Here is a 22,025-nt window from a genome sequence, read left to right on the forward strand (position 1 = left end):
AAAAAAGAGCATATGCAGACGCAGGGCCCTCCGTTCGACACACTGAGCAAACAGGAGGAGAGGAAGCGGATTTTGTGGGGGATACAGACTCTGAGACGGAGTCAGAGAAATCAGTGGAGGCCAGCAGTGGAGATGAAGACACAAAGGATGAAGGTGGAGACGGGAAAAAAAAGAAGCCACGCTCTGGATTCCGTGACCGCAAGGTAATCAATAAACAATAAACATTCAGCCATTCAGATGGTCCCCTATTTAATTCACCACTAGAATGGTGTTTGAACGTCCTCCTGATCAATACCCAATATGCAAACGCCAGTATATTTTGACAGAATATTTTACGGAGAGACACAAAGGTAATCGGCGTGCATTTCTGCTGTCATAAACAACAGAAATGTTCCACCCGTAAGATTTTATTGCTGTTAATTAGGTAGCAGATAACAAAGAACAAGCAGAAGAAGAACAAATGATGCCATGCAGAAACAGTTTGTAACTCTGCATATTGTTGCTGGAGTACCATGGAGAAGGAAAGAAGAAGGGCTTTGAACAATTAGATGCAATTTTTTTTCAAACAACATGATGCAAGAGTACCTCTGACTTCTGGGTATAGATTTATAAATTGCGCAATCACTCTGTTCTCTGCAGCAGCCATAGTGTGCTGAAAGTATATAGATGTCCAGGGAGCAAACCGTTTTAGTGAATCACAGCAACACAGGATTCACTAGAGTGTTGGTAAAAATAGGTTGTTTGTGCCAGCTCACTCACTATGCCAAAGAAAGAGACTAGGTTTGATAAAACACAGTGTCTGATGTAACTTCTGTGTGTGCCAGTGTCCATGAATGTGCATCGGTGCTTCAAACAGAGATTGCCGTCAAAACTGTCAAATTTTGATGGAGGAGTACTTAAACATTAAAGATGTCTTTAGAATATTTATTTTGAGTTTTTGGTCCTTCTGTGTGTTTATTTGTCTTAACGTTTTTTTCAAGGGTGATAGGGATTTTCTGAATATTATAAACTTCAATGCAAAATTATACAGCAGGAGGGAATTTTTTCAGTGCTTTCACCTCTTACTTTTAAAATGATTTACCACTCTTGTCTCAAATGTTTCGCAACAATCTTTGAAAGTCTGGAGTAAAAATGAATAAATAACTGTCGTGACTTGAATTTCACCCCCCTAGTTGTGTATATGCAAGTTTTGTAATGGAAAGAGAGCATAAAAGGCTGAAAACTCAAAAGAACAAACTTGAGTCTCTATCAGTGTAGTTGATTCTGAGTTCAGTAGCCTGTAAGGAGATGAGAGCTTGAGAGAGATGACAGCGTGTCCCAGGCTTTCCATCAGTCATGCTCTCCGGCATTTCCACACAACTGTCCTTTAACCTCTCATCCGTACACTGGTGGTTTCTCCTTGGGGTGGGGTTGGGGGGTGGGGTTGCGGGGGGGTTACACGCTCCTGGTGATTTCCCCAAAGACCAATAAGGTCTGCTAAAGAGGAGGAACCAACACTGGAGCACTTAATCATAGCTAGAGACGCAAGAAGAGAATCTGATGTTTGATCAAAGTCAATGCATCTCTCTCTCACTCTTGCTGTGATCAAACTGAAGTGGATAACAGTGTCTAAAAGTTGAAGGTGTAAAATGAGTTTTACTTTTTCCACAAGGAGTTTGCGTAGTGTATCCAATCATTCAGTGTCACATAAAATAACCGCCTGAGCAGAGTGTGGCTGAGCCCGGCTACTAAACAGATACTGCTCTGTCAGTTTCCCAGTTATGCCGCATCTGTTGGAAACTTTCTACTGAAAAACAGATGGCAGTGTTAAAACAAACATTGACGTGGGTAATGTGTCTAACAGAGCTGAATAAATCAGTTTTTTTGTATTTCCCAAAATGTTGGACTTCAGTATGTCACCAATGCCATGCTGTTAGCCTTGTGCACAGTTGTCACAGCTTTGTGTAGCTGTGATAACGCTGCAGTCTCCCTTCATGTTAACCTGTCAGTCAGGCTGATGCTGACACTTTATTTCCTGTTTTGATTATGTGGTAGTTGAGTCAGGAGGTTAATATAGCTCCACATCAGGACTGACAACTTGTTTTCCCGCTGCCATCTGCTTCTTTATTCTGGTCACTCCTTAAGCCCTCTCTGCACTCTTTTAACTCTGCCTCAGATTATTTACCTTGCCACTCAGAAGATTGAAATATTGCTGGTTCTTTGATCTTGTTGTTTAGGTATATTAGAGTGGTGCTCATGCCTAATGTGTGAAATTTTGTGTCATTAATTTTGCTTCCTGCCTGGTTGGCAGGTGATGGAGTATGAGAACAGGATAAGGGCCTACTCGACTCCAGACAAGATTTTCCGCTATTTTGCAACGCTGAAGGTCATCAGCGAGCACGGAGATGCTGAGGTTTACATGACGCCCCAGGACTTCATACGCTCCATCACACCTAATGAGAAGCAGCCTGAGAGTGAGTTTCTTCTCTTTCCTTCTGCCAACTTTGCTTAGTTTTCACCACTGACTTTGTAACACCCACTGGCTTGGTCTTATCCTTTTCTATGAGTTTCACTCCTTTTTCCTTAATTCCATGAGAATCAAGTAAATATTTATGCTGATTTTGGCCCCATATGCACCCTGCCAACCTCGCACACAGCACCTGTATGTAGATAGTTTATGGTCGTCACTATCCAGGCTGAGATGTTCCCAGTTAACAGTGCTGAGATCATATCTTTCCACTGGTGGAACGTTACCCTACACAGCCCACTTTCACGCTTAGCACATGCTTGGCTCAGCAGTCTAGAACTTATGATAGTTCATTGTATAACGATCCCACTGACTGTGTTCACAAGTATGAAGGCAGGCGGGGGGGACAAGGCTGTCCAATCACGCTGAGTTGAGGGAATCACGACACAGCAGTTGGTGTATCAATTAACGGGTTCAAACCAGAGCAGATCTCAGGCGTCACACATTGAGCCAATGGGAGATATTTGATCTTAAGGCACGGGAGGATTGGGACGGCAGGGAGCTTAACTTGGCATAGACATGCTATGTAGCACCGCTCTTGTCGCTATCATTCAACACCAAAATTCAGTTAGAGTTGTGTTGACATTTTATTTGTACGGGAGTACAGTAGCCTCCATCACAGACTAGCGGTCGAATGCTCGGTGTGTAACAACTGTTTCATCCTGAGCATTCATCCACAGTTGAGGAGGCGAGCCTGAAGTTAGCACTTAATAAGGACTTAGCCGGGCTTGTCACGTCTGTGCTACCTTTCCTGCTCACCTCAGCACTTCAGTCTGTTAACCACACTCAAGACTTGGCCTAGCTTGGCCCCCATTGGCCTTCCATTCTTATACCACTACCTCTTTTCCTCAATTCATGAGTCCCCAAGTCTTCATTTCTTTATCCTGTCTTTTGCCCTTCCAAACTGGAATTAAAGTAATGACAAGCTGAGCTCTGCTGGATAAGAGAAGGTTCAGCAAAGCAGATGAAAAAGCCACGAGAAACTGCAGTTTACTTCACAGGCAGCCATTTCACTCTCTTCCTAAAGCCCCCAACCCAAGAGAGGTTAACAAACAGCCTCTGTGTTCAATTTAAAAAGTAATGGTCTCAGTTGCTTTTGTTTTAATGCTCAGCAGATTTTCTGGCCGATAGACGATAAATAACTCATGGACCTGATAAGTAACTTAAAAGCTTATCGGGTCACCCTTTTATTTTGAATTGTCGGTTTGGACAGCGTTTGGAGATACAGGCACACAACAGATAGAATAACTGCATCCCAGTTCAGAGGCTAGATCCTCAGAAAGTACACAAAGCATGCTCAAATCCAGAAGTACAGCCTCACAGGGACCAATATTCATGGTCCTTATCAACTTGTTAAGCTAAAATGTGAATTTTATGACTAGGATGTTGCTCCTAATAAAACAGATTGTAGAATAGTGTGGGCTGCTGGGGATAGACCAGCTGCGTCCTTTCAAAATTGGACAAAAGAAGGCTGCCTTTCTCAGGTGCATTTGAAACAGCCTTTGAAGTGGAACAGACCTCAAAATTCAATCTAGAAATGTGGGTTTAAGCTCAGCAGTCCATCCACTGAACTAGGAATCTCTGTTTGTTGCTGTAACTGACCTGAAGTTGAAGAATTATTTACTCAGCAGAAGAAGGTGGTAGGCTGTTTGCAGAGGTCTCGGCTGTGATTAGTTTTTCTGTAACGTTAATGAAGCCAACTTCAAACAAAATTATGATGTTCGCTTCATTAGCGTTCAGTTTAATTGATTATACTCTAACCATCGCCCTCAAAGTTAATCTGATTTGAGACTGTTTTATCAAGTCAGCGTGCTACTAGTCTTTCTGTGTGATATCAAGCGTCTGTGTGACTCTTGGATTTTCTTTTTACCAAAGTACTAAATGCTTCATCATTTAGCTAATGAGAACTGCTGCACCTCACAAGAGTTTAGAAAATGATCACCTCAACAAGGTTTGTATTCAAACTAATGTAATGTATTTTGAATTACATTAGTTTGAAGGAATGGTCCTCCATTCATAACTCATGTTTGCAGTATATTTGATTAAGTTTAGTGAAAAGTGGGGGAAGTCACATTTCATATCTTCCTTGCAGGGAGCAGAATTGTAGTCAGCTAGAGGATGAATCAGTGACATTTGCACAGGAAGACATAACACAGAAACAGACGTATAGTAAGACTGACAGGAAGAAAAGACCAGGCCACAGTGAAGACTTCTCATTTCAGCTAATATATTTGTGTACTTTATTGAAGTGATTATTCATTGTTTTCCTACGATTTAATGACATTGATTTTTGATAAACCCAAACACCTCGAGATACTCATTTGAAAGCGACCATATATATAAATAAAACTACTACATCCAGTCAGTCTTGCTTTGTGCTGCTGACCTGGCTCTATAAACTTTGTTATAACTCGGGATCAGAAAAGTCAAAGCTGAATGCTGGTTATCTTTCATTTTAAAGACTTGGCAAAATGGAAATGGGTTATAAATGACTATTATTAATCTCTAGCACATGTCAGAGATTAGTAGAGATTCAGTAATGACACCAAGTAAATACATTTGCTCTGCTTCATGCTTGGCATACATCTTGGCGCCCCTGCTGTGTAACTAGTCTGCCTCTCATCTCATTTATCATAATATTTGTCTCCTAATCTGCATGTCTCTGTTGATTCTTTCTCTGTCTCTTTTTCAGATCTAGGCCTCGATCAGTTCATTGTGAAGCGCTATGATGGGAAGGTAAGAAGTGGGCGTCCTGTTGGTAAAGAGGATAGTAGAAGGCCAACTTAGCAATGATGGAGGTCAGCAGCAGGGACTTTTTAGTATTATGACTTTTCGTCCCAAACTAAATGAGTATTGCATTTTCCCAGAAAGCTCTGTTCTAATAACATATTATCAGAGCTTATTGCTTTTCCCACTGGACAACTTTTCAGCCCACCATAGGGGTTTACTCCTCAGAATGGGCAATGTCAATAATGGCTTAAAGAATCAGTTCCTTCAGTTTACCATAAAACACATTCTCACACTTATCCCAATTACCCGTGGTGGTGTCTGGGCATGCAGAAAATTTCAGTTTTATTAGCTGAGGTTTTAAGATTTCTGCCTCTGAAACGTCCCCCACTACCACAATACATTGGAGGTGAATTTAGCACTTTCAGTGTAGAGATGTAATTTTACAAACTAGTTACTTTACAGACCTAATTTTTCAGCACTTTGCTTGTGTGCATGCTTATTCTAGTGTAGAGCGTGGTTCCAAGTGAAAACTGAACATTTAAAGTTAATATATACTTTTTTGTTAAGTTATCTTTTCTGACTTTTATCAGAAAGTTGTCATTTAACATGAATGTATTTTCATACAGAAAAGATTAAGCAAGCTCTTGATAATTAGACTTTATAAAACCAGAATACACTAAGGGTTTTATGTGTTCGTGCTTTGGATTGTAAATATGCATACAAAGAGAAGGGCTTATAAGTGATGTTTTGAAAAATACAGTTTTAATTTAGAGCAGTTGTGGTGGAACTGTTAATGAAATGAAGTGATAATAAAAGTCAGATAGTCTCAGACATTTCTCTAAAGAAAAAAAAACTAATTGTAGGCATTGCTTATCAACATATTGGTAACGTAGTGTGTTACCTCCATTTAAATTACTTAAAATTGTTTGGCACATAGAATGCAGAATATTTTTTTAGTTTGCTCTAAATGTGTCTTTTGGTAAATCCCAATCCTCATAAATGTAATATTCTATAAGAGCATAATGAAGTCCTTTTATAAAATGCAGTATCAATTTACCACATCCATTCACCTTTCTGGCTTTAATGACATTGAAGAAAGTGGATAAATGGAACAGAAATTATGTATAAATTGAGGTGATAACTCAGTGGCATAGAAATAAATAAATACTCAGGGGCAGTGGGGTCACATAGTAAAAGATGAAAAATGTAAAGAGATAATGGAAAACACCATTACATTCTATCAGTAAAGAGTGCAGGAATTTGAAGAAAAATCCAAATCATACTGTTAGAAACATGGCTGTAAGAAAGTTAGCTGGCATTTCTGGGTCCACTTAGTTTTTAGTTGGTGTACTTTACTTATTTCTGTTGATATCTGGCAAAATGTGCATAAGCTGGTGTCACACTGAGACACTTCCATTGCAGGTACAAGTTTTATAGAAAAATGTTTTTGATATGTTATAGAGGCTGTCAGAATAGAAGTGAAAGGATGTTGTGTTTCACAGACCTCACCCTCTGTGCTGTTTTTCTTTGCTTATGTCTTTGCTTTAGCTCCCGCTTTACTGTCAACTTCTCAACCATCAGTTACTGTGAATGAAAAGGAAAATAGGGACTAGAGTTGACCTAAAGCCAATAATTGGAATATCTTGCTTTCTAAATATTGTTGGAGATCTAACAGTTCAGAAAAAAATGTTTAAAAGTGAAACGAATGAGAACCTGTTTAGTTAAACCTAGTTCAGAAAAGCCTGTCTCTTTGTCTGAACAGCTCCCACTCTTAATCAGTACGAGGGGACATTTACAAAGTGGGCCTGCCCATCGCATAATGACCTATTTAAAGACGATAACAGCAGGCGACCCTTGGACAGACTGGCCCCCCTTGGCCACAGATAGAGTTTAGAATGGGCTAGTCTCTGTGCTCTATGTGATAACATTTCTCTGTTCACAGTAAGGGAAATGGAAGCAATCAATATATATCACAAACATCATTATTTTCATTGCTGCTTTCTTTGATATTGATTTGTGACCATTACTGCCCTCTCACTGATCTCTGGGAGCATCTCTCACAACCACTAGCCAACCATCCTCATTTATTTAGTGTTAGCTAATCATCATTGGGATGATTGCAGTTTCTAGCCTCATTACAAAGTCCATCACCCCCCTCCCCAGGCTAGTATGATGATGATGGTAAGTCTGTACCTCATCTCCATGTTGTAGTCAGATGAACCACGCCAAGTCAGTGAGGCTAAAGAGAGAACGCTGTCCGTTTCTTTGTCACAATTTTTACTTTTACTCCCTTGTCTGCTCTTTCTGCAGTTTAGTTTAACCAAGCCTTGTGTTTGGTGAAAGATTCTCTAGAACGTTGACTCACGCATATATCAAAAACATATTAACTGAGAAGCTCGGGCTATACATTTATCAAAAATAAATGTTAAATTCTGTGGTGGCCTCAAATGGAAATGTAGCACTGTACATTTATGGCCCTTGTCTGCTTATGTAAATGTCATGCCTATCTGGAGGCCTCGTGTTTCCTTATTTTGCCAGGCAAATCTCTGGACACATGGTTTTCTCTGATACTGAATTTAGCTTTGGTTGTCCCCTGAGATTTTCCTGCCATGGCTGGAGCGGCCCGAGAGCGCCCCTCCCTCACATGCTCTATCCAGTCCCTCTTTGCCCAGAGACACATGCCTACTCCTCATTGGCTTAATGGGCACCTCTAGCTAGTTGGAGGAATGAGCCATTACTGTTTCCTGCCAAGAAACCATGAAATCTAGTTCACATGAAACTAAAAACTGCAATGAATTAGACCTAGATGAAATGGCCACGGCAAGTATAGTGGTGCAATATCTGTAGTGTGTAAATCATGAAGTTGATGGAGGGTGTGGTGAAATGCAAGGGGAGTGTTTCAGCTGGGGGGTTGGGTGGTAAACTACGACTGCGGCTAAGGTTGATGGCAGACAAGAGTACAGTATTGTGTGAGAGTAACATGAGAGCTCTCTTAAAAGACCTCTGTGTTTCACTTCCCGTGGTTTAATTTAAAAATAGCCAAGCCAACTGAGAGATTTGTCACATACATACTGTGCGGCCACAGTTAGTAGGAGATTGTTCAAAAGTGTACGTGTTATCAACCTCTCACTCTCACAGCCCCCTCCCCACCCTCTCCTGCTCACACTAATTTGTTCCAGGTTTAGTTTGTATGTACGCAAACATTACATGCCCTATATGACTGTTTAACAGCTGTTGTTTATATTGACTCACCCTGTTTGTTTCATTTTTATCTTCCTGTCCATGGGTACAGTGTTATTTTAGACGCCTTTAAAAGGGATTGCTTGGTTTGCTCAACCAGTTGTGTCACTGCATTTTTTTCCCTCTACTGTTAATTCACTTCATCTCTGTGCAGTATGTCCTCCCACTCTGATCATGTGGGCATGCTTTCAACTGCCGTAATCTTGTGTTGATGTGATCTGATGTTGCCATTTTTGACTGTTGATTGTTTTCTCATGCTCTTATCAGCCATTCTCTATCATTCACATAACAAGTAATCCCTCCATTTTCTCTCTTTTTCCTTCCTCGTGAATAACCATCATCTTCAACTCCCCCGTCTCCCGAAATCCCCACTTTTTCTCCTCCCCCCAATCATTCCATCTACTGATTCCCCATTCTCCACCCACAAACTCCCCGAACCTCCTCCTACTCTCCTCCTCCTCTTCTGTCCCCCCCCGCCCCTCCATCCTCATCTCCTCCCCGTTCTGCCCCCTCCCTCTCTGCAGGACTTCTGGCAGGTATGGGGTGTGTGCCGAGCAGCATGTGTGCACCTGAATGAAAAACTGCACTTTGTAGTCACTACCTACTCCCTCCCTTTCCTTTATACTTTTTTCCTCTTCTTCCTCTTTTTTCTCTATTTTTTCCTTTCTTTCTATTACCCACTCTCTCAATCCTCTGTAGTAATATGGAGGACATAGCTATTCACTGTTGTTAGTCCAGGGGAACAGCTAAGTAAGTAGTTTCTTTGTTTTTACCACATCTCAACTTCAGCAAGTGTGAAATCAGAGACGTAGCCACAGTTGTGGTAACGACCACCGTGGGTAGGACAGCAACCCAACTGTGCATTTAAAGTGTATCTTTTCTAACAAGAAACCAGTGGACTGGTAATAAAATGTTGAATTTACATCTAGCTTTTCTCTCACAGGGTATACGTGCTGTAGGCGTTGAACACAGCCAGAAGGGGGAAGTCAAATTGTATGAGGATGGAAGTAGAACAAAGCACCGCCACTTTATTTTCTTATATAATAAGCAGATTATATCATGGCCATAGGAAGTGCTTGTTTCTGATTGGCTGGTCAAGAGTTTAACAGCAGTGTAAAAGTATGTTAAACTGCAGGTAACTGTAACAGTATTTATGCTGCTTAGAGTCATTGTTAGCCTTTTCTAAATAAACTTTGAAGATTGTTGATGATTTGAATATACCCCCTTTTATTGTCTGTGCTAAGTGGCCATGGTATAAGCACAGTAGTACACTCTGACATGTCCTAATATGGAACATAACAAATTTGGTGGAGGAAATGCTACTCTAATTGTTGTCATGGTGTTCTCCAACTCCGCCTTATCTGTTAATTTCATATACCAGTGCTTATATCACTTACATAAATGTGTATGAGTTTGTTCATTTTAACATGCGCCTAGTTTAAAGCTAAGCTCCAAAATGTTTCACCAGAGTGCTCTGGAGAAACCTTTTGTGATTAAAATGTGATATACACATTTATGGTGGTGAGTGTAGATAAATTAGCCCTGATCTATAAGCTTTATCTACTAAATGATTTGGCCTTTAAGCGGGTCTGAATGCCTCTGTCAATCACACTGACGTGCAGATAAGCCAAGCACAGCAAAGGGCAGGTTACAACCTGTTCACTTTATAATGACGGGGAGTGGCAGAAACTGAAGTTGATATGCACCTCATTGTGTGCGCACTCAAATATGCAAACGCAAACTCTGTATTGTTGTTGGACAGTGTGTTGGAGACCTCCCCGGTGCCCTTTGTATAGCTTGTTGGAGGCAGCTGTGTGCCATGGCCTCCCTGCTGAATTATTAAAAATGTAGACTTTATACTTTACCTCTACAGGGATTATTAAACACTTCAGCTCCACTACATAATTTATGCACTAGTCAGTTCCTCAAAGTAAAGCTCAGATACATTTATAGTGGAATTTTAAGAAGAATGTCAGGGCTTGCAAAGCTGAGATGCAAAGAGCAGCTAAAATGATTCATTTATAAAGGACTTGTATTGGGCAATGCCAAATCATAGCAGTGCTGTTCCCCTGCACTCCCTCTCTTTTGCTTTATGAACACACTTTTCTCTTCATCCTTTCATGTCTTCTAAGAAATACCTCCTCTAGCTTTCCACTTGCTTTGGCACTCTAGCCTTTTTCCCAGCATGCACTGCTCTATTGCCTGTGTCTCACACAGAAAGTAGCTGGTGGTGGCGCCCCCTCTCTGCGCATGGTGGCATCACAGGGTGGTTTTGGACCCAGGAAATGGCTCTTTTAGCTAGCATCAAGGCTGTATCGATGTGCTTGATAGCCTTCACAAATCCATCCTCTGGACTGTCCGGATGTCAGTGCTGCATGATTTCTGTAGAGCATGGTTTAGAGTCACTGAAGGCCAGACATGGTCCGTACATCTACAATGTATCTAATCTGTTCCTACATGCTGTGGCCCTATCTGAATGTAATGCCACGGCGTCTGCCGCACGATCTGTTACGACCGAGAGTGGACACCTGTCACTCAGAGGGAGCTCAGAGGGGGCTACTTCAATGGAAACAAGCCTCTTGTCACACCAACTGTTGTCATGTTCACTCTTTCTGATTTCACAGGAAGCTCCCAGGCGCCGCTCTTTGGACTGTCACTACTCTATTTCTCCATCTTTTCATACTGTCTTCAATTCTCACATGCTTTCTTTGCCCTTTCTGTCTATTTTGGTGTCTACACACAGAAACACACATGAACACACTAACACACCAAATCCTTCTCTCTCTTTCTCTGTTCCCTCTACTGATCTAGAAGAGGTTGGATTGTCTGTACACCTGGTCAGCTAATTTGGTTGCCCCTGTCCTCCTTCCGAGACAGCTGCCATTCCTCAGTGACAGAAATTTGTTTATTGAGCGTTCCACATCAGGGTCCATTATTCTGAATGTGCTCCCAAAATAATTAGAGTTATTAACGGTACACCTGCTCTGCAGTTTCCCGTGGGACTAGAGGTGGAGAGCTGATACAATAATGTGCTCTCCACCTACACAGCTGCCCGCCCACCTACAGACTGCAATGTTTTGGTCCCAAGGTATCATCATATACAAGGAGAAAATATTCACTCTCGACCACTCTGATGGTCAGGGATAGATTTTGGATATGTGTGTATGTTTGCTGTGGTGTTCAAGGCTGAGTACCTACTATAGAATCATGTAAAGGGTGTGTTTTTCTTTGGGGCTTGGGTGGAGACCATGCCCTAACTGTACGTGTAGCACTACAGGGCAAGTTCACACTCACACTGTGAGAGCTTTCAGCCACTATTCAGAAATGTCAGGCTCAGACCTGGGTTGACCATACCCTCGAGCAGGTCATTCTGAATTCCCTTTCCCCCCCGAAACTCACGTCTTTTCATTGTACCTGCCAAAGTGACAGTAACCCCAGAGCTACCACATCACACAAAGCGGCACGAAAGACATAAAGGTACTGATTCATTTTTAATGCATTTGTCTCCCCCCACCTTCAGTCACTCTACGCTGTCTGTCTGTCACATTGTACTCGTCTCTTGTATATTCCCACTGGTGCAATGCTCCAGTACACAGAGTTCTATCGAGACTCACCTGCACAAGCGATGAGAGGTCGCTCAGGGACAGGCATCACTCAAGCACACTCACACACTCGCCACACACATGATTGCAAAGACAAAGAGAATGGGAGCAGGTTTCCTCTCTTCGCAGCCTGAGCTTTTCATTTTTAGTGGCAGGTCTCAGCCTAGACCCATAAATTCATCTCTTTGTTGTGGCAAAGAGATGAATTTGTGGCACTCAGACAATAGACTCGTATGACAATATTTTAGAAAAGTAATTGTGTCTGTAGTGTGGTAATTATTTTAAAGCTTGAGCACAAAACTTTGTGGCTCATGTCTCATTCTTTTATCACCCACTTCCCTCTTTTGCTCAGTCCTGTTATTGGGGTGACTGCATCTGCAGTGTTGGACAGGGTCACAGATCTAATCAATAACAAAGCACTGCTGCAGCCAGTACAGTGGTATTAGAGGGGGCCAAGTCTAAGCTGCCATCAGCTCCTAAACCAAGTGCTTGGCCACACAAAGTGCTTGTGGAGCAGTGTAAATAACAAGAGTGAAGCCAGCAGAAAATGGATGGGTGGCACACAACATATTTTTAGTATCCAGATATCCATGTTGGGAGACTGCAGGATACTGTGTTGAACTATGTCTCATCTCAGTCATTTCAACAGCTGCCCATTTTCTTTTATTATGACATGATAACACAGGATGTCAGAAATGAGTCTTCTCATCAGCATAGCTGTGATATAATTAAACCTGTCAGAGGAAAAGTGCCATGTGTTTGGTTTGATCTTGTAAAGCTGTATGTTTGTTTGTAAGTAGAAAGTGAACAAATGGAGATAATGTATTAAAGCTTTCATCATTTGTTGAGTTTTCTGTAGTTCAGAGATAGTCAAGAGAATAGAATAGCTAAGGATTTTAAAATGTATTGCTTCAAGCATATAATTCCTCAGCTCTGAATTTAACAATGAAATGTGAGAATCTTAAAGAACTTCTATGCAGTCCAAGTTTTAAGTATGTCACTTTCCAGTGGTGTGCTTAGAAAGGGTTTCTTAGCCTCTCAAGTGAAATGAGCAGAACAAGATTTAGGCCTTTTGCATGCAAGCCTCTGGCTGTGCTTGACTTCTGTGAGTCTTATTTGTTGGGCTCTTAAAGCCTGGGCTAGTTGAAAGCACTGGAGAGATCAGCCCTGACCAAACCCTTAACCCCTTCTGTTCGTGTATATGACAGCAGTACAGTTGACTTCCTCACCACCAGCACCGTCCAGCCAGCATCTCTGTCAGCACTGTGTTTCTAACTCAGCTCACAGGCTAGTTGGGTTTTCCAGTCCGTCATCTGGACAAAGCCTGTGGACTTGGCCATAATGTTGCTGACACAAAGACATGTATGATCACATGAATGGGCTCAAGGCAGTACATTAAAAAAAGAACTCACTCTCACATACACACAGACAGCAACAAAGTTCTCACTTATAACACTGACAGACGTGGTGTTAGCTGTTAATTAACTTGAGTGCTGTAGGAATTAGGTTTACAGGCATTTGATGATCCGTGCTTTGGGAAAAATCTACAGTGAGTGTTAAATACAGACTCCAGTGCAGTTTGAATCCTTTTAATGAAAGCAGCAGCTTTTATAATGTCCTCTGGTTGATGAATCGAAACTGATGAAAGACACAGGGACTAAGTCTGTCTGGGGAATCAAATAACCTAATGGGTAGTAACCATTCATCTGATTATATAAGCATTTTGTACTGTTAAATCGCTTGTCACTGGTGCACCCTAAATTGCACATCTTCAGTTGGAATCTGAAGCTTTCACAAGTGACAGAAAGATGGAGGGTGAAGGTGAAGATAGGGTTTGGATTTACAGCAGTGCAACAAGCTTCATTGAAAAGGTTTAAAAGCCAAATTGAAAGCCACAGCACAGCTTGATACACACACTGTCATACCTCTGTGTCTGTTTGAGAGTGTGCACAGTGATGTTTTTGTTGGAGAGATGTAGTCTATGATAGAAAGAAGAGTGAAAGCTTTATTATCAGCTCTGCTGTATAGTCTGTGGCTATAGAGTAGGATCCCGAAAGAGAGAATCATGTCCTCTTCTAAAAGGGGACACAGGCTGCATCAGAGTAGTCAAAAAGCTCTGTTTATTAGTTAGTATGCTCATGCACACACTGAGGTCTCTTCTTTTTTTGAATATGCTATTTGGTTCCACTCTTTGGCCATTGTACTTGGATTTGTTTTCTGTGAATGTCATTTTGGCTATTCTGCGGGGGTGTTTTTGTCCTTGACTCAGGACACTGGGAAAAAAAAGTGAGTTATTATGCCTAATGTGCTCTGTGCCTCTGTTCTGATCATTATAATGAGGCCCAGTGTGTTGATGTCTCTTATGTGCATAGTTGTGTAGCTGTCTGTGTGGCAGTGAATTCACACTTGCACGCTGAAATACACACTTGTGTGGTCGTGGGGATCTTTTCTGTTCTGTGGATTGGCATTAGGACTGTGGCTCACCCCAGGCCCAGAGGACTTTGTCCGTGTGTCATCGCTCCAGACTCAGGAGGCCAATACCAACCTCTTTTATTTTCACCGTCTCATTTTGCTCTTCCCTCTTTGAATTTGTACACACAGTATCTGTCCATTTCTAGAATTCTTTTGCACTTACACACATTCAAACACCTGAAAGCCTTCAACTCTTATGGCACCAAGAATTAAAATTTAGTTTTTTCCTACCTCTATCTGTTTCTCTTTCTCTCTCCACCAGTACCACTGCTCTAAAAATAACTTTTTTCTCTCTCTCACCTCCCCCTCTCTCCCACTCCCTTCTCCCCTTATACTGTAAATACTATCAATAATAGATGTGACAGTAGAAACCATGATTTTCTATATTTGCATCACTGACATGTAAGAGTCAAGAAAATTGGAGATGGTGATACATTTTATAAGCGTATACCGCTTGCCTTTAGCAGCCATCATACAGCCTATACATGAGGAGGGAGTCGGTTAATGGGGAAAGAATTTGAAGGAATTTGCTGCATTTTATGCTAGTAAGGGGGATCCCACCAAATTTTTAGTATTCAGATGTGTTTTTCCCAATTAATTAATGTCCCTTTCAGGAGAATATGGGACTAGCTTTCATTTGCAAAGTGCACCCAGCATGTGGCTCCAGTGACAATACTTATACAGATGGAAAAAGGAGACAGACAATAGGTATAAATGACTGTTATAACAGCCTTGTTAGTGGAGCAACATCATTTTGTATTCTGGGCAAATCACAATCTTTGCTTGATTCCTTCTGGTTTTTGCAGGCATTATTGTTCATGCGTGCAAATTTTAATTACAGACTGCGGTGCCCGCAAAATGTAATTGCATTCTTAATTTGAGTGGTATCCCCCAATTAGCTTGTTTTGAACAAGATGTTTTCTGTGTGTGTGTGTGCGGCAATATGAATGCAACCATGTCTTTGTCGTTTAAGGCCCTGCTAAAAACAGCAGAGGCCATGCTGTTCTCTAACAGTTGTTTCTCCTCCTTCCTCCTCGTCTGAAATGGAACCCTTATAGACGGAGGTAACTCCACAAGGGCTCAGCGTGGCCCAGCCTCCCCCTCCGTAGGCATGCTCTGTCCATCTGTCCACTCTGTTTGGTGGAGCGTCCTACTAGTGGGACACTGTCTTTCAAGTCTTTATCACGAGTGTGTCGTGTGCATGTGATTGAGTCACTCATGCAATGCTGTGAATATACACATGCTAACAGAAAAACGTCTGTGCGTTTGTGTGCGTGTGTGAAAGAGAGCTAAAGTCTTTGTTTTTAACGATTAATATATTTGGGTTGTGTTACAGACATGGTTAATCAATAGTGTGTGTGTTTGTGCTACAGTCTCTTGTTTTTCCTCTCTTCATGTCAATTTCACACTGTGAGTACGGCCTCTGGTGAATAATGTGTTTTTAACTTGAACTGACCACAAACTAATTGTTTGTCACCGCCACCCTCACCTGCCTGTATGGCTTCATGTGTATGCAGCACTTGCATGACTGTTACTGTGATAAACTGTCTGTACGTGGCCATCCTTATACACCAGGACTATTATATATGTGAGTGTGTGTGGAAGTACAGTGTGTGTCTATATTTCTGTGTTTGCGTGTCTCTGACAAACACACATGTACTTGCACACACACACACACACACATACAAAGCCACACCTGGGGCAGCTGTAAAAGCCATGAGACTTGTGCTGAGTCACGTGAAATGTTTTTAATATAACTTTTTTCTTTTCTTTTCTTTTTTTTTGTCCTGGTCTGGATGAGCAGAAGATTGCTCAGGAGAGGGAGAAGTTTGCAGATGAGGACAGCATATTTTACACATTGGGAGAATGTGGCCTTATCTCCTTCTCTGACTATATCTTCCTCACCACTGTGCTGTCCAGTAAGTACATTTTTTCAACTGCGCAGTCTTCCCAGAAGTCTAATGGTTTTTGTTTCCCACCCCATTCAATCCCATATCCTCAAAATCTTCCACACTGATCACAAATCAAATCCCAAGGCGATCACTTCTGTCTTCTCTCTGCATTCTTACTGCATCAGACCAAACAGTGAAGTTTCCCAGTATGATATTATTAGCCAGGTTACAAAGCTGGCTGTCCGCTTAGTATGATCTCCAGTTCTGTCAAAGTTAATAACGTGAGTCTACCAAGCGAACTCTGCCTTTGAGATGTTGTGTTTCACATAAACCGTTTGTTTTAATTGGATCTATAACTGGTGGTAGATACAAGGAGTTCATGTCATATTAATACTTCTTCCCTCAATGTGTCAGAGTTCATGGTAATGAAAGTGAAGCTCTGACTCCTTCCTCTCTGATGGCTAGTAAACCCCCTCCCCCATCAGCTTAGTTTGACCATTTATTTAATCCCTTCATATGGAGAAAGTCTCTGGGGAAGTTTTCAAGGACAAGGGGTTTTTAAGTAGACAGGGCAGGATGTCGTATGGTTGGTTTCAATCCATTTAACACGGCCACAAAAATAGTACAGAAGAGGACATATTTTGCCTAACAGACAAACACACTGGTTCAGGCCTTATAGTGCTACATATTTACTTCTTTCATGCAGTATGAACCCTCTGTTAGATAAGAAAAGATGATCATATTTCCCTTGAAGTAGTTGGATTGTTTAAGCAATACATAGTTATAGTTTACATACATACCTGCTGAATGAATGCAGATTATAACGTGAGAAAGAACATATTAAAGAACTTAAAGACAGATTGTGTGTTTATATAGGTACTTCACAGAAAACTCTGGATGGAGGTACCCATTGTCCAACCATTTTTTTTATTTGTCACAATCAGACTGAGGGTGTTAACACTGAGACCTGAGCCTTCTTATCATACTGTACCAAAAACAGAGTCCCATGTTGCACCACTGGGAGTGAGATGAAGGCTGAAGATGCTGCACAGTTGATGTGCAATGACCGAGTCAGTATTGAACTCTTCAGCTGCTGTCTGAGTCGATCCAGTGTGACATGTCGTTTTCTTATTGTGTTGCACAGATTTGAGAATGTGTCTCTTTGTGTGTGTGTGTGCTGTGGTGTCCAGCTCCCCAGAGGAACTTTGAAATCGCTTTCAAGATGTTTGATCTCAACGGTGATGGAGAGGTGGACCTGGAGGAGTTTGAACAGGTTAGCAGCTCGTCTTGCATACAGCTGTCACACACAAACATGCTCAAAATCAACAGATTAAATGAGACACAAGGTTACATCAGAGGTCTTCAACAGGGGGCCTGTGACCCCTAGGGGGTCCGCGAAGGTGCTGTGGGGGGGTCGTGAACTTTTTGGTTGATTAGACAATTTTTTATATATATATATATTTTTTTTCCCACAAATTTAAATGTCTTTAAAAACACGTTAACATGAATTGAGCATTGGCCTAGAGCCTATTCAGTCCCATAGCTAACTAAGATCCCAGACAAAACAACGCACACTACAATATTATTTGAAAAGGAGATACCAGTGTTTATAAATGTACTATACTCACTGTACCTTGCACATGTTTAAAATAAAAACATTAATATGTGAACCTGTGTATTGTTTGAATAGCTTAGTACTGAATGCACAATAACAAGGTATGTTTATACATGGCACTAGGCTCAGTTTAATATAAAACACAGTTTTATAAAATATAGGGGGGTAGGGGGTCCCTGCTCCATCTCTCCATCAGTTTCAGGGTCTTTGGCCTGAAAAACGTTGAAGACCCCTGCATTACATTAACCAGTAACACACAGTGATAGCCAGTAAAGGTAGGTCCCTACATTGATGTGCATCATTTTCTCAGAGGGAAGAGATAAGTGCTGTACTGCATTCGAAGATATATTACTAACTCTACCACTGGATCTGATAGGGTCATTATCTAGCAGAATGAATGGGAGTCCTTCTTTTTGAATTTACTGCTTTGAAATGTGATGAAACCAAGTAAGCTGCTCTGTATTGTGAATAAATCGATCTTTTTAGTATAGGTAGTTTTCTGAATAAATAAATAATTTCTTTGCATACTCCATAAATTAATTAGTCACAAGTACTTAATTTTTTTTAAATGTATTCCTTCATTCTGGTTGACATTGTACTTCCTAGGTCCAGAGCATCATTCGTTCCCAGACCAGTATGGGCATGCGACACCGTGATCGCTCCACCACAGGAAACACCCTGAAGACAGCCGGCTGCAGCTCTGCTCTCACCACCTACTTCTTTGGACAAGACCTAAAGGGAAAACTCACCATTGGCAGTTTCCTGGAGTTTCAGAGGAAACTGCAGCATGATGTGCTCAAACTAGAGGTAGTGAAAGAGGAAAGTAAATGAGCGGAGAAAGAGAGTATTATACTGAGAATATTCATCAACTGGTTTACTATACTGTTGTGTACAATTACAGTGAATTAATTTAAATGTTATGGCTTTGCTCTAATCTAACATTTTAGTCTCCTCTGCACATGCAAATGAACAGCTTTCTAACTCAAAGGAAGTTAATCTTACTGTCTTACTCCCAGAGTAAACAAACAAACAAACCAAAACACGTTGAAAACCCAGGGGAGAAGCGAGGGGGGAGTGACAGGTGAGCGTGATACACTATACAAAGACAAGAGCTGGGGATGACAAATATGCTGTGTGGATTGTCTGCCAATGCTGGTCAGCGTCAGTCTCTCAAAGCTCTGACAGTGAAGTATAAAATCCATCTCCTGCCTCCTCAGAGTGACACCAGCCCCCCCCTCCCTCCCCTGTCTCTGCAGTAACAGCAACTGATCAGTGTTGTTGAGCATATGGTTATTCTTTTAATTAGCGTGGGTAGTGCCTAACTGATACACTGAACCGTAATGGGTGCCGTCATCTGAAGCTCTGAGAATAGGACTCGAGTCAGAGCATCTGCCGGAAAGAAAGCGCTGTCAGGTCTTAATGATGCCACAATGTTCAGAGAGTGCAATCATAATGCCACAAATAAGGCTGACACTGTTTTAACATGGGTCATCTTCTGTGTTTGCCCTCTTTCTGTGTCTGCTGAGGCTGCAGCTCACCCTGTGCCTGATTTTGCCGGGTATAGCTGTTTTTCTCCAGTTGTCAAACTTTTTCTCTTGCTATTTTCTCTTCTTCTGTCACTCCTTTTTGGAACTCTTATAATATCCCTAGTTGATGAATTCATAGGAAGAGCTGAAACTGCATTCTTAAACAAGAGCATAATATATAGATGTGCTAAACGCAGAGATTATCTGTACCAAAGAAATCATGCATAACAACAGAAAGGTCAGAAAAACCTCACAAAAGGTAGATCCTCCAGGGGTGCATGAACAGTCAGGTCACCCCTGAAATCTTCACTCCAGGCTTATTCTAGCTTAGTCATAAGCTGCCACTCACAAGTGCGACAAATTAACATTTTGAGAGGTCGGCACGCTCAGGGAGAAAGGAGGGAGGGAGTCGTGTGACTGTCAGACAGTCTCAAATGTAAATCGACTGCATTGACCTGACACAGCCGAGGCCCATTCTGTTAAACCATGTTGCAGTGGAACAGTGTTTAAAAGAAAGTCACATGTAGATTTAATGTCACCAACACCAGATCCAACACATAATTTATCTTGAAGCCTGACACCAGTATTTACCGTTTCCCATCTCACCATGTCCCCCTCCTCCTATCAATTTGTTTTTCTTCTTTGCATAGCATTCAATCTTCATCTGTCTCTCTCTCTCTCTCTCTCTCTCTCTCTCTCTCTCTCTCTCTCTCTCTCTCTCTCTCTCTCTCTCTCTCTCTCTCTATCTCTCTCTCTCCCCCCCCCCCTCTTCCAGTTTGAGAGGAACGACCCTGTGGACGGCAGAATCTCTGAGAGACAGTTCGGAGGTATGTTGCTGGCCTACAGCGGCGTCCAGTCTCGTAAACTCAAGCAGATGCAGAAGGGCTTGAAGAAGATGTTTAAGGATGCACAGGTAGATAAATCTCATGCTCACTGAGAACTCTGAGATAAGTGATTGGTGCTTTGCGGTTATATATGGTGCAGGATGTGGTGGTGCGAGTGTTTTAACTAATTGGTCTACGAGCAAGGATGCGTGACAGACGGTGCGTGCCTGAGGGGAAAAGGAGACTGTGCTGGGACATTGTGAGTGTGTGAGAGAAAGAGAGAGAGAGACGGGATGAGAGGTAATACATCACTGGGAGAAGACACCACATTCAGAGCCTTATGTTATCCAACTGACCGAACCCTCACTCTCCCCAACTCCTCAGCCTTCCACTGTCTCTGTTTGTGGTGACCAAATAGAGATTAGCCAGTGCTCAGAAAAAAAGCCACAAATTAGTCAGCCACCTCTCTCTGAATTTCTCCATACTCTCTTTTTATCTTAGCATCTCCCCTACCTCACACTCTCTGTTTGTTTCAGGCTTTGTCCTTCTCCTTGTTTACTTTTCTATCAATCAACTACTCTTTGTTCAGCTTAGTTTACCGGTACTTCAGGCTGAGTCTTGCCATGCAAGGTTTCTTAAAAAAAAAAAAAAAGTTTTACCTTTCCTTCACCCATTCTTTCACCAAACACAGACACATTACTCTAAGCAGTAAAACAGCTCCACGGGGACAAGACCAAACAGGGGAAAAAATGTAAGAATATTAAATATGTGGAGGGCTTAAAGCCAACTTCAGTATATGCCTATTTTCTGTTTCCAATGCTCAGCATGAATTTTGGTTTCATGCTGGTTCTGCTTCACTGTAATGATCCCCATCAGTCAATTGACTGAAGTTACGCCCGTATGTATTGTATCCCCAGAGGTGCTGCAGCAAAAAAAAAAAAAATGTCCCCTTTCTGTTTGTTTTTTTTTCTTTATTTAATTTAACCTTAACAAGCATCACATAGTAGCTTGTTGGTATACATTAAAGCACCACAGATGTCAGAGTGAGCTACGGTAAGGCAGGTCTGATGTTTAAGTGCAGTGATTAGCAGAGAAAAGAAGAACAGAAAGCAGGGACGCTGCCGATCCTCCCAGGCATGAGAAAAAGATGAGGCTGGGTGCTGCCAGAATTGTCTCTCTCTCTCTAAGGAATTAAACTGCAGTAAACATCTCTCTCTCTCTCTCTCTCTCTCTCTCTCTCTCTCTCTCTCTCTCTCTCTCTCTCTCTCTCTCTCTCTCTCTCTCTCTCTCTCTCTCTCTCTCTCTCTCTCTCTCTCTCTCTCTTTCCCTTGTTCTCATTTTAACCCTTCTTTTCCCATCCCGCTTGTGTGTCTCTCAGCGTTTGGTATCACCTGTAATGTACTGTAAATGAGGAAAGTGTTATTTATTGCCTAAGACCAGCTGCTCACTTTTCTTTGCAAATGAGCTCATCAGCAGTGTGGCAGCTGTGTGACCGTACATCTGCATCTGTTTATATGTATACATGTGCATGTGTGTCTTAAGACCGTCTGTTCCCCTGTTCATCCATGTGTGCGGACTGCTTCTGCTTACTTCCTCTCGTCATTTGTGTCACACTGCT

At 41.7% G+C, this 22,025-nt stretch overlaps 1 protein-coding gene across 4 annotated transcripts in view; it reads left to right on the forward strand.

Annotated features, from left to right (window-relative positions):
* The window catches only part of micu1 (mitochondrial calcium uptake 1), a 30,520-nt gene that overhangs the window by 4,868 nt on the left and 3,627 nt on the right, over window positions 1-22,025 (forward strand). The window contains exons 3-11 of one of the 4 annotated variants that reach the window (XM_041049762.1): window positions 8-203; window positions 2,291-2,453; window positions 5,199-5,242; window positions 9,001-9,012; window positions 15,609-15,614; window positions 16,355-16,469; window positions 17,633-17,715; window positions 18,664-18,864; window positions 20,359-20,496. In XM_041049762.1, the coding sequence (XP_040905696.1) occupies window positions 8-203; window positions 2,291-2,453; window positions 5,199-5,242; window positions 9,001-9,012; window positions 15,609-15,614; window positions 16,355-16,469; window positions 17,633-17,715; window positions 18,664-18,864; window positions 20,359-20,496 (958 nt within the window). The remainder of the gene's footprint in view (window positions 1-7; window positions 204-2,290; window positions 2,454-5,198; window positions 5,243-9,000; window positions 9,013-15,608; window positions 15,615-16,354; window positions 16,470-17,632; window positions 17,716-18,663; window positions 18,865-20,358; window positions 20,497-22,025) is intronic. The other 3 variants (XM_041049763.1, XM_041049764.1, XM_041049765.1) reach the window with 3 other exon arrangements.

Source organism: Toxotes jaculatrix, chromosome 11 (genome assembly GCF_017976425.1).
Source record: "Toxotes jaculatrix isolate fToxJac2 chromosome 11, fToxJac2.pri, whole genome shotgun sequence".
NCBI classification, from domain to species: domain Eukaryota; kingdom Metazoa; phylum Chordata; class Actinopteri; family Toxotidae; genus Toxotes; species Toxotes jaculatrix.